At 39.8% G+C, this 12,557-nt stretch overlaps 2 protein-coding genes across 2 annotated transcripts in view; one reads left to right on the top strand and one right to left on the bottom strand.

Annotated features, from left to right (window-relative positions):
* The window catches only part of zzef1 (zinc finger, ZZ-type with EF hand domain 1), a 46,828-nt gene extending 38,825 nt beyond the window's left edge, over positions 1–8,003 (bottom strand). Inside the window, exons 1-4 of the mRNA XM_050041017.1 lie at positions 7,451–8,003; positions 5,143–5,287; positions 2,607–2,801; positions 16–199 (exon numbers count right to left, since the gene is read on the bottom strand). Of these exons, the coding sequence (XP_049896974.1) occupies positions 16–199; positions 2,607–2,801; positions 5,143–5,287; positions 7,451–7,870 (944 nt within the window). The 5' untranslated portion in view covers positions 7,871–8,003. The remainder of the gene's footprint in view (positions 1–15; positions 200–2,606; positions 2,802–5,142; positions 5,288–7,450) is intronic.
* A 45-nt stretch (positions 8,004–8,048) lies between these two features.
* On the top strand, positions 8,049–12,557 carry LOC126388123 (neuferricin). The gene is made up of 4 exons (XM_050041019.1): positions 8,049–8,445; positions 9,620–9,760; positions 10,951–11,137; positions 11,280–12,557. The coding sequence occupies exons 1-4, from the start codon at positions 8,187–8,189 to the stop codon at positions 11,452–11,454; spliced, it is 762 nt and encodes a 253-aa protein (XP_049896976.1). The 5' UTR covers positions 8,049–8,186; the 3' UTR covers positions 11,455–12,557.

Genomic DNA, 12,557 nt, shown 5'->3' with positions numbered 1-12,557 from the left:
AGCAGACGCTCTTACCTTATCCAGTGCGAACGTGCACTGCCGTCTGACTGCCAGAAAGATGCAGTTTCCCCGTTTGTCATCTTGTAAATGTCTGTAACGTTGGACGAAGCTTCTATTGTGCTGTAGCACTGTGTGACCACCTTGACTTTATCCACCTCTGGATCACGGTCCAGCTCCGCTCTGTACTGGATATCTAAATCTGAAATACACAAACACAGATCAGGATGACAGATTCTAAATATGTCTTTAGTGTTAGCATATTCTTAAATACTCAGAAAACAAATGTACAGTTAAAGCAACATTATGCAAGAATTGGTGTTTTTGCAATTTGATCCTGCTGTGCATGTGCATTACTTGACAAGCTGAAGGCCAATATGACGTCAGAAGCCAAAGGGCCATGCTGGCTGACAAGGTAGATCAATATTACAAGATTTTATGCGAATATGACTCTGCATAGTTTTATTTATTGTGACACTGGAGATGAATCAAAAAAATCATGACAGAAAGTTTTAGTTTGGCTGAAATACTGTTAGCATTTTCAGCCAATATACCTAGTTTTCTACAGGGATGGCACCAAGAAGGTTACAGTCTATGTCACAATCTTTCAGAAATAACATTAGCAGGGATACATTCAGTCAGTATTGATAGGAATGCCCACCAAACATCACATCCTTTTATGCAGTGGGGGAAAACAAAGCATTCGCTACCATGCTGTAGAGTTGCCGTGTGACTTTCAAATACACTTAAAAATCCAGAGTTGAAGTTTCAACCTGGACTCTGCTTTCCTGTGTTTTTGTGTTTAAGTGACTAATCGAGACATTTCTGAAATTGAACCAGAGCTGAGAAAAGCAGCGAAGTAAGCCGCAACGTAACCACTCAGAGCTCACACAGCCAATGTACATCCATTAAAACTGACAGGCTCAGATTGTTATTACAAATGTCTGACAGCATAATATAAAGGATCCCAACAAAGATGGACCTTTTTGTTAAAGAGTGAGATCCTTTTTGGCTGACCAGACACAGACCCAAAATCACTACCATCAACCCACCAGACTCCATTTAAATTAACAGTCATTTTATCATTGTAAAAAATCACTTCATCCAAATCAATCACCAACTCTGGTGTGGTTTAAATTAACCTTTAATTCTCCCAGCCAGATGTGTAAATATGCTGGCTCTATACATGCTAAAATCACAGTTTATTTAAATGCATTCTGTTGGGTGAGGTGATGGTGATTTGGGGGCAGCTTCTAGTTACACAAAAAGGATCTCACTCTTTAGCCTGAACAGTATTATATGGTTTAGCCACTGGTAAAAAAAAAAAGTTGTGAACCTCGGAGGACCTGTAGTTCTTACTGGTGCAAATCTCTGCATGATAATATTAAAGCACATTGTCAAAACATAATGGTGTGCTAGTGGTTTAACTTAAGTGCTGCTATTACATCATAGCATTAATGGATGTGGGGTGTTGATATTAGGGTAAGTATAATTAATGTAACTGTCTCTTTTGTGATTGAAAACTGCACTTTCCCAGCATTTACAGGCTGGGGTAAAGGGCTGTTTTCCCTCGTGTCTACTCCACCCTCACCACACCCCTTACTATGAGTGGACACTGACTGTATCTATGTACACTCTCTTGCCAGACTGCCCTTTTCTCGTTAGCCATGAGACATATCTCTACCATATTAACAGTCTGCATCCATCCCTCCATCCTCACAAGTTACATAGTGCAAGAACAGGCATTCGGGGAATGGAGTGGGAATAAAAGGGGCACCATTCTCCCTATCACAAGTCAGTGCACCATAATGATTTTGAAGCTCTGAAGATTTTGTTTTCTCCATTGCCCCTGTCATTACGATATGTTAAGAATAACCCTATTGTAGCAGAGTCTCTGATTATATGGTCTAGTATTAGGAAAAAGTATGGATGGCAGATTGGCTCTGTCCTTGCCCCAGTCCCTCCCATTCTGGCTGTGTCCTAACTTGTCCACTTTTTGGAGTTCGATCTTCAAATCACTATCAGACGTCTTAAAAATGAACATTCACCCAGATCTTTTGACAGCCATCTTTGGCATAACACGAGAGAAAAATAATAATCTTTCAGGATCTAAACTAAAAGTAACAAAATTTGGCACTGTATTAGCACGGAGATGAATCCTTCTCCACTAGAAGAACCCTCAACCGCTGAGCTGGACTCAGTGGTTGAGGGAGGTGATGCAACATCTCAAACTTGACTCACAATAAATGAAATTTGGAATCCATTCTTGCAATATATAAAAGCCAGACTCCATACCCCCACTTTCTTGATAACTCCATGTGAAGTAAGTCATATTTAATTCATTTTTTTTTTACATCTTGTAGTCAATCACAGTTGGATGGATCCTGATAAGACCTTTATCTTCTGCAACTGCCTGTTCTTTTCAAGGCTCTGTGCATATCTAGTTATATGTATATATGTGTACTTGTGCATATGTATACCCTTTTTTTCTTTTTCTTTTAGAATGATGTATAGCATTTTATATGTTGTTTAAAAAACAATAAAAATATGTTAAATAAATAAATAAATAAAAAGGTAAATAAAATGTATAATGTTGCTGTGGCGTTCACCTTTCTCCTTCTGCAAGAGGAATTCCAAGAAGTCCTGGACCACACTGGACCTCATGGTGCAGATACTGTTGTAGCCCTCTAAAATAGGAAAGGGGATGGCACTGCTGGGAATACGATTCCTGTGTAAGAATTTAAGGATCTTAGAGGCATGTGCCCCTAACCGGTCTTTGGTCTTGGAGAATATGTCAACAAAACCTGTGGGGAAAAAAGGGGGTGAAAGGGTTAAAGAGGAGTGTGGCTGTATGAGGTATTTATCCATGGTCAGTGTCTTACCTACAGTAGATGGTGGTTGGCATGCCACAGTTTGGAGAAGCAGGCAGGAGCAGGCAGGAGTACTGACAAAGAATCTAAACAATGTACTGCTGTGGACTAGGACAACAGCAAAACATATTTTAGCCACCTAAAAACATTATTATCAGTTTCGGTCCACGCTGTATTTAGAATATTGCCACTGCTTTACTTTGCTGTTGGACAGCCCTCTCCGACAAGGAACATAAGCTGTTATCTATGCTCTCTTCAAAGCCACCAGACTCCTTTGACAAAAACTGTAATTTACCTTGTCGAACACAGGAGCTGCTGGTTTACCACTGCCTCAATCAGTTATTTTTTTTGTGTTGTGTTGTGTGACTTTGAAGAATCTAAACCAGTCGTTTAAAACACCAAAGTCACGCAATAATCCCATTTTCCTCTGGACAAAAAACCCACAAACACCCACTAACATCTGGCTTTAGTCTTTCTTTAGAAAGCTTACAATCAGCATTCACTCTCTGGACAAATGACTCTGCAGTGGTTATGTGTATTCATCAGCTCCAGCTCTGATCAGCAGGGATGAAAATATAACAACCCGGTGCACACACAATTTTTCACCCCTTTTCCTGAGTGATGCAATGACACGCTGCCACAAAATACAATCAGTCTCCATCCAAGCAGCACTCATACAGTGTTCCAAATTAGTTGGCACTGAGTTTGAAAGGGGGACTGAGTAAGGGCCCGTACACATGCCACATTCTTTGTGCCCTCAAATCCATTGTTTTCAGTGTAGGCGTGCAGAGGGTGCGCTCAAAAGCAAAAGTAACACGCTCCCAAGCGTCTGTTTTTCAGGGCACAAGGGCAACACGCACTGCATGTCAAGTGACGAGGAACAACCAATCACAGCTGTTTGGCGTCTTCCCTTTCTTCTGTAAATATTAGTCTGTACTATATACACCGATCAGCCAAAACATTAAAACCACTGACAGGTGAAGTGAATAACTATGATCATTTTGTTAACAGTGCAATGTTCTGTTGAGGAAATCTTCGGTTCTGACATTTGTGTGGATGCCACCTGACACGCTCCACCCACTAAAACACCAGTGCAGACCAGGTACCCCTTTTATGGCAACGGCACTCCCCAGTAGCTGTGGCCCCCCAGCAGTACAATACGCCATGCCACGCCATAAAAACTGCTCAGGAATGGTCCGAGGAACCTGACAAAGAGCTCAAGGCACAGCCATCAATAAGTGCCGTTGCCATGAGTTTATTTTGTCTGCAACAGTGTTCGGGTGGGTGGAGCACGTCAAGTAGCATCCACATGAATGCCAGGACCAAAGGTTTCCCAATGGAATACTGCACTGTAACAAGATGATCAATGTTATTCACTTCACCCACCAGTTGTTTTAATGTTTTGGCTGATCAGTGTAAATAATAAGTGGACCATTTTGGTGCATCTGTCCCATGGACAACCTTTTAGGCCCAATACTTGCTTAAAACAATGCCTGGAAGAAGGTCAGCTACACATTCTGGATTTCTGGTAAGGGGCTATGATATGGTGCGTCTTACTGTCGCTTAGCAACATCAGGCGCAACCAGCCTCTGCACCCTTTAACATCGCTCAAAGGTAGACACAAGAGTAGCCCAAAGAGTCCCAAGAGTATCCCTGCCTTCAGTAACAGATATAAAAAATAGTAACCACCGTAACGTTTTCACTGGGTTCCACGCTGCTCTCTACTGTTTATACACCCTGTTTTCCAGCACGTTTATGACACCAAATGTGCCACACCAGTAAAGAAAAATAGAAAGGCATATTGTCTACTGCAGACATGGCTCTGCTTTCCCACACCTAAAAAACCTGCAAATACACTCTAATTTTGGTGGAAAAGGGTATAACACAAACAAACAAACTGATTAAGGCAGCGGTAGACTGCATGACACATGTTCTGCGAGGTAAAATTACAGTTTTTGTCAAAGGAGTCTGGTCAGAAAGGGCTGTCTGATGGCAAGGTAAAGCAGTGAAAATATTCTAAATATAGCACACACTTAATCTGATATGTTTTGCTGCTCCCCCCATCCACAGCAGTACATTGCTTAGCTTCTGTGGCGGTACTCCTGCCTGCTTCTCCAAACTGGGGGTGTGTCGACCACCATCTACTGAAGGTAATACACTGACTATGGATAAGAACCTCATAGAACCCCAATTCCAAAAGTCCAAACTATTCCTTTAGCTCCTCTGTTAACTGCTGACAACACATATTCAAATAAGGATCAGTAAACAATCATACCTGGAGTTAGGGAGCATGCCTGCAGTTGTCTTATCACATGACTCAGCTCTCCCTTCAGATTAGCTCCATTGGAGTTCTTCAGAGCAATCAGCATGCTCTCTACATCCACCACCCCATCCCCCTCTGCATCGAACTGTCCAAAGGCCTGAAACAGGGACAGACACAGTACACATTGTGACACTTTATATACCAACACAGTCACTCCCATTCCTGCACACCGACACAAACATACATGGATAATTGGTATCATTCATGGGGCATGTAATATGCTCTACCACTATCTCATTTCATTAAGTTCTACATATATTTTACATTTGTTGAACATCTTTTGAAAAGAAAAAACAGGCAGTAGCTCTACATCTAAATGCCTGCAGTGTTTGGAATATTTGAACCAATGTAGCCTATAGTATGTATAGGCATTCCATGTCCACCCACACAAAGACAAATGCAGACTAAAGTACACATTCATTAGTCAATCCCATTCATCTGCAACCTTTGGTTGAACAACAAATGTCAGCCAACAGACAATAAAGCGGTGTGTTGGACTACAGGAGGCCAAAGCTGAAAACCCAGTGACAATAAAAGGTGACATCAGGAGAGCTCATTCGTCTGACTCACTGCACACCCTCTAGATAACTCAACAGATTACAGGGTCTCATATTTATTTATCACTCACCGTGCATGGGCATGTAAACAGCTGTCAAACCAGCTACATGCATGTCATGTGATATTGGAATCTGTTTGTAAAATGGCAATCACCAGGAATCACCAGTGGCACCACAATACAATGTTATCGCAATACTTAAATCACAGTACAATATGGTTGTGATTTTAAACATTTTACAATATGCTGAGAATTGTGATAACATTTATTGCGATTTATTACCATTTTCTTGCAATTGCAAATTATTTCCTGAAAAAGGAAAACTTGATCAACATCTGTTTCAATTTTTGGTCTGTAAATTAATCATTTTTATTGCAGCAACATGTATCTAGTGGACTAAAAAAGTAATTGATTTTATTATTCCAGTAAACTACAAAAAAAGTTGAATTCATATTTACAGTATTAACGTTTCCCATAATTAAAAAATGGATACATGGTGTCCGTGTTTCCATTCAGTATTGCCACGTAAAACATTGCGATACTATACTGTATCAATTTACCCCCAACCTTGTCTGTAAATTATATATATTGGAAGAAGCTCTGGTTGTTTCCTCATATATAGTCGTAATCATGACAAATTTTAGGAGATGTCCTGGAAAATTATTCATAATTATCCCCCTGCCAATTACTATATGCAGAAACTGAGAAAGAAAATAAACATGAACTGCTCTTTCTGAGATGAGTATTCAGAAACAGAAACCTAGAAATTTTGGAAAGACTTCTTCAGATTTGTTTGATTATATCTTTAAAGACTTTATATTATCAGAGGGAAATGTGGTGTTCGTTTTTAAATTCATAAATGTAAATTTAGCAACTTATTTTGTTGTTTTTCTGGGGGATCTAAATATATGAAACTAGTTTCTAATTCAACTAACAAAAAAGGCTACCAAGACACTTAATATCTGTTGGTTTATAATATCTGTGTCTAGTGTGACACAGCCCTGGGTCTTTAGTTATTGTTCTATTTGTATACTGAATCTGTGTTGTGTTGTTTTGCTTAATTAAATAAAAAAAACAGCCATCAACCCTCCATATTGGAATGGGTTTGTTGGAGGATGGTGTGGAGGCTTTCGAATAAACAGACCTAATTATGATCAAGGTTAAGGTGGTGTCCTTTGAATTAATTCATATGTTACTGCCAACCACGACATGCAGAAATAAATAAAGACATAAACACAAACTGCTGTTTCTGTGATGAAAATTCAAAAACAGAAACCAAAACAATCTGACAGACCCTTAGAAAGTTGTGGTTAATGATATCTTTCAAAACTTTATATTATTATGGGAAAGTGTTGTGTTTGATTTCTTCAAAAACCCTAGAAAATAAGTAGATTTTATCTTAAATTTGATAATGATGGCAAAATTTTGTAGATTTAGCAGTATAATTACTAGAAACTACTTTCTAATTGAACTAACAAAAAAGGCACTAAATATCTGTATGTTTAATAATATTTTTTTGTAGAAGCTCTTTTATTAGTGCTCTGTTTCTATACTTTCTCCTGTATATTGAATTTTTATTATATTTATGTTTAGTTAAATAAAAAAACAGCTATCAACTATTCCATCCTCATGTGGGACAAGAACAAGACTATGGACGGTTAATGGCAGTCCACATGACTTCTCTGTGTTTCTCTGGCTCTATACCTCTTCACATTCATCTCTCGGGGCATCTCTGCTCTCCAACATCTCACAGAACTGTTCCACATTGACGGACTCCTCTCCTCGGTTTAACCGGTCCTCCAGCCACCGCACCAGAACACCCTCATTCCCAGCCAGGACAGACTCCCGAATGGCGACACCCGAGTCGCTAATGCGAGCCGCCGCTTCCCTCAGTTTCACTTGCTCCAGCAGCACACCGGGGCTGGGCGGTCCACCGGTGGGTACGGGCAGGTTATTCGATCCCCTTCCGCTTCTCCCAGAACCGGAGCCGCCACCGCCACCGCCTCCGACACCGACGGCGGTGGCCGCAGAGGCCGGACTGTCTTCCGCGAAGCCGGGGCTCTCCGTTTCCACGTCGTCCTCGTCGCCGCTGCCTCCACCGCAGCCGCTCTCCGCGTTCCCCATGTTTGTTTAACCGACCGAGGGCTCCCCGAAAATCTCTGCGGCCCACCGGGGGGTCAGTTTTGCGACGGTTGTACCGGTCTGTACACAGACCTCTCTAACCTACAGCTAGAGCTCCGCCGTTCACAACTACCGCATTGACGTTACGTACTGTACGTCAACGTGCCTGGAACGGCCTTTGCCTTATTGGTGTGCGCATGCGCTGTGGTGTTCCTGAACACGGAAGTGCTTGTTTTGTTGTGGTGGTGTTACTATTTTACAGACAAACGGAATATGATGTAATAAATGGGTGTAATAGTGAAACGCTCAATTAAACAGCATGCTGGGCTATGTAATGGTCGCGGTTTTAGCGCTGGCAGTTTTATACATTCCTCGTGACTGGTCCGTTATTTTTGGATCTGGATGCAAGCATCAGGAGCCCCCTGCTGCCGTGCGGCTCCTGGGCAGCCGTGAGTTATCACTGTACGACGGGAGGGAAGGCAGTGAGGGCCTTTACCTGGCCATACTGGGCCAAGTTTTTGATGTACACAAGGGTAACAAGCACTATGGACCCGGTGGAGCTTATCACTTTATGGCAGGTGATTCACCTCTTCTCCTATGTGCTTATATTGTGTTGATTGTAACAGCACACACCTACCTACAGAGAGATCTTTAAATTTTTAACCCGTTTTCAAGTTTAGATGTATGAGACATACCTTTGTTTTTCCCTATTTAAACAAAATATTAATAACAGGCTAATAATAATAATGCATCTGTGTAATAAAAAAATACAATAATAATAATAATAATAATAATAATAATAATAATGACTTTATTAAGGACAGAGAAAGGTTCCAATGCATTGTTCTGCTGGAAAACCTTTGGTTCTGGCATTCATGTGGATACCACCTGACCTGTTCCACTCACTCAAACACCGTTGCAGACCAAGTACCCCCCCTCATGGCAACAGTACTCCCTAATGGCAGTGGCCCCCCAGCAGGATAATGCACCATGCCACACTACAAACATTGCTCAGGAATGGCCCAAGGAATGTGACAAAGACCTCAAAGTGTCAACCTGGCCTCCAAATTTCCCAGATCCCAATCTGAATGAGCATCTGTGGCACGTGTCATTAACCCACCTCACAACCCACTGGACTAAATGGATCTGCCGCCAACGCACTGGTGCCAGACACCGCAGGACACTCCCAGAGATCCTGTGTCTATGCCTCGACAGGTCAGAGCCAAGTCCGATCCAAGGAGGCCCCACCTTGGATTAGGGGTACATTTGATCCAAGGAGGCCCCACCTTGGATTAGGGGTACATTTGGGGTACTGGCACATCACAAGAATCCTTGAACAGATTGGGACCTGGGAAATTTAGAAGCCAGGTGGACACCTTGAGCTTTTTCTCACGCTCCACAGGCCATTTATGAACAGTTTTTGTAGTGTGGCATGCTGCTTTTTTCTGCTGGGAGGGGGGCCACTGCCATTGGGGAATACTGTTGCCATGAGGGGGGGTACTTGGTACTGCAACGGTGTTTGAGTGGGTGGAACATGTCAGGTGGTATCCACATGAATGCCAGAACCAAAGGTTTCCCAGCAGAACAATGCATTGTAACAAAATAATATTCACTTCACCTGTCAGTGGTTTTAATGTTTTGGCTAAATCAGGGACATGAATTCCAGTCTAATAACAGCATATACACAGCTACAGTGCATTAGTATCCCTTACACTGCAATGGTCTTTATACAGAATGTGTCTGCATTTTCAGGAAGAGATGCTTCACTGTCCTTCATCACCGGAGACTTCACAGAAAGTGGCCTGACAGATGATGTGTCCAGTCTGTCCCCGCTGCAGGTGATGGCCCTTTATGACTGGCTGGCCTTTTACCAGAGGGAGTACGAGTTTGCAGGTACGTTACGTTTGTCCCCCAATCTCTTACCATTTGAAATTTTGGGTACAGCACATGCATTTCTTCCTCAACAAATTTAGTTATCAGGTACCTTTCAAGCATCTTAAACGATAAGATCTATGAAGGATGAAAAATGACACGAGGATAAATAAATACAATAATGAATAAATAAATAAATAAATCAATACAGAAATAAGTAAATAAATACAGTGTTTTTTAAATGCTGAAATAAATATGGAAATAAATAAATAAATGCCTACCTCATTAACATACAGACACAGACATAGATATAGTTTACAAAAATGTAGAATAAATTTAAGATATTTATTTATTTATGGCTTGTTTAATTATGTGTATATTGGTGTACAACATTGTAAAAAAGAAAAGAAAAAAGTATTGCAAAACTAAAGCGATAAATATACAATAGAATTAAGTAACGTAAAAAAAATATGAAAAAAAAATCAAAAGAAAAAATTTACAATATACCTGAATTAAAATGACAATAAAGTTTTTAGAAGTGGTAGTTGTGCAGAAATGTGCAAAGTCATTTATTCATCTTAGCATTTATTTGGCCTTTTATTTATTTCCATATTTATGCATTTATTCCTGTATTTATCCATTAATTTATTGCTACTTAAGTTATTTTTCATCCTTTATACTGTACAGGTTCTGTACAGCTTTATTTAAGTTAAGACAGTTTTATTTATATAACCTAACATCCCAAATCACAAATTTGCCTTGAGGGGCTTTTTCCACCCTTTTTTCAGATAAGGAAAAATTTCCCTCAAAAAACCCTTAAGGGGGAAAAATTGGAAGAAACTCAGAAAGATGAACAGAGGAAGGTTCCCGCTCACTGGACAGATAGATGTGCAATAGATGGCGTGTGTACAGACCTTATTAAAATTATGTACAAATAAGTGTCTAACACTCCAATTTTTTTTTTCTAATTGAGGGTGTTGTAAAGTTCCTCATCAGGTGCTAGTACCTTTTTTTGATTCTGCAACAGCACTACATCAGGGTACTTAGCACCAGAAATCAGAATAGGTCCTTCCAAAATGTCAGAGAAAGGCTGAAAAAATAAGCCAGTGTTCCCGATGGTTGGACAACTCTGTCTCCTTATCAGTGGACATCTATCAACATTAAAACGCCAGCCAACCAGCCAACCAACATCCACCTGTGTTTACTTTCAGGTCTGTTAACAGGCCGGTTCTATAGTGAGACCGGACAGCCCACAGAGGCCCTGCTGCAGGTAGAAGCATCACTAGCAGAGGGCCAGCGAATAAAGGCCCAGTCTGAGGCTGATAAGGTCCGCTTCCCAGCATGCAACACAGAGTGGAGTGCTGCCAGGGGTGGAAGAATCTGGTGCTCCACTAAGAGGTATGGAAATAGTTTTGCTCTAATCAAATATTAACAAGCCTACAGGGCATAAGATGAGATGCTGTGATGTACTGCTGACCTGTAATAGAGCGTGTCTGGCACTAGTGGGAATTATCAGGACTGTTCTGTTGTTTTCCTTCAGCGGTGGAGTGGAAAGAGGCTGGACAGGTGTCCCACGGAAACTCTTCTCGCCAGGCTCCAGCAGTGTTCGTTGTGTCTGTGTTGAAGATCCACCTGCAGCAGAGGAAGACCCCAACCTGCAGAAATACGACGGCTGCCCTGCACATGCTGAGTCATGCACTGTTGAAGAGTTCTAGCCGCTGGGCCGGCCCAAAACCTGGACTTCATCATGGACTGCTTTTAGCAGCACAATACTCAGGGACTCTATAAGGAAACCCATTTTGGCCAAAGTGATGACAGAGGAAAAAGATATTGTAAGTCATTATCATTTTATATTTTGCAATACTAGGTCATTATTTTGAGATACTTTTTTTGTGTGGATAATTTCTCTTTATTCTACGATATAAAATCATTATTTTAGAAAGTTTCTCATTATTTTGACATACTAATTTGTTACTTTGAGGTACTAAGCAATTATTTTGAAAAGCTTTCTCATTATTTTGAAAACTAGCTCATTATTATATTTTACATCATAAAGAGATAAATCACTTTTTAAAAACATTTCCCCTTTATTTTGAAATACTAAGTAATTATTTTAATATTTATTAATTATCATTATTATAATATTAATTATCATTATTTTGTGAGTGATTATTATGAGTTTCTCATTATTTTAAGATACTAATGACATTATTTCACGATACGTCATTTCAAGACACTAGATCATTATTTGAGATACTAAGTCATTATTTTGAGATATTAAGTCTTAAAATTAATTTAAAATTAAATTAAAATAATCTTAAAATTAAGAGAAATTTTCTTAGAATAATATATCCCAAAGTAATGACTTAAAAATCTCACTAGTATTACAAAATAATGAGAGTTCCTCAAAATAATGACTTAGTATCTCAAAATAAAGAGAAATGTCATTAAAATAACGATTTCGCTGAAAAAAAAAAAAAGACTTGAAAATCTCAAAATATTTACCTAGTATTGCAAAATAATGACAAACTTTCTCAAAATAATGACATATCTAAAGATAATGATAATGATTTAAATTCTCAAAATAATGACATAGTGTTGCAAAAAAAGAGAAATGTTTCACCTGGTGCATACAACTTTGTGATGGTAGGCCTAAGTCATAATATTGAGAAAGCTCCTCATTATTTTGAGATATAAAGTCATTATTTTGAGTCATTTCAATGACTTACAGGATCTTTTTTTGCATTACATTGACAGAAATGTGCTTCCATACTTCTAACTTATTCACAATAAAGAGCAAGAATGAAGAAGAAGTCAA

The sequence above is a fragment of the Epinephelus moara genome, chromosome 3 (genome assembly GCF_006386435.1).
Source record: "Epinephelus moara isolate mb chromosome 3, YSFRI_EMoa_1.0, whole genome shotgun sequence".
Lineage (NCBI taxonomy): Eukaryota > Metazoa > Chordata > Actinopteri > Perciformes > Serranidae > Epinephelus > Epinephelus moara.
The sequence above is the reverse complement of the archived record's forward strand: the minus strand, read 5'-3'. Positions and strand labels throughout refer to the sequence as shown.

Bases quoted from the DNA above. Each gene is read 5' to 3' on its own strand.
- LOC126388123 (XM_050041019.1), top strand. From the start codon at position 8,187: ATGCTGGGCTATGTAATGGTCGCGGTTTTAGCGCTGGCAGTTTTATAC. The intron at 8,446-9,619 runs GTGATTCACCTC...CTGCATTTTCAG, and splicing joins AGCTTATCACTTTATGGCAG to GAAGAGATGCTTCACTGTCC. The intron at 9,761-10,950 runs GTACGTTACGTT...GTTTACTTTCAG, and splicing joins GAGGGAGTACGAGTTTGCAG to GTCTGTTAACAGGCCGGTTC.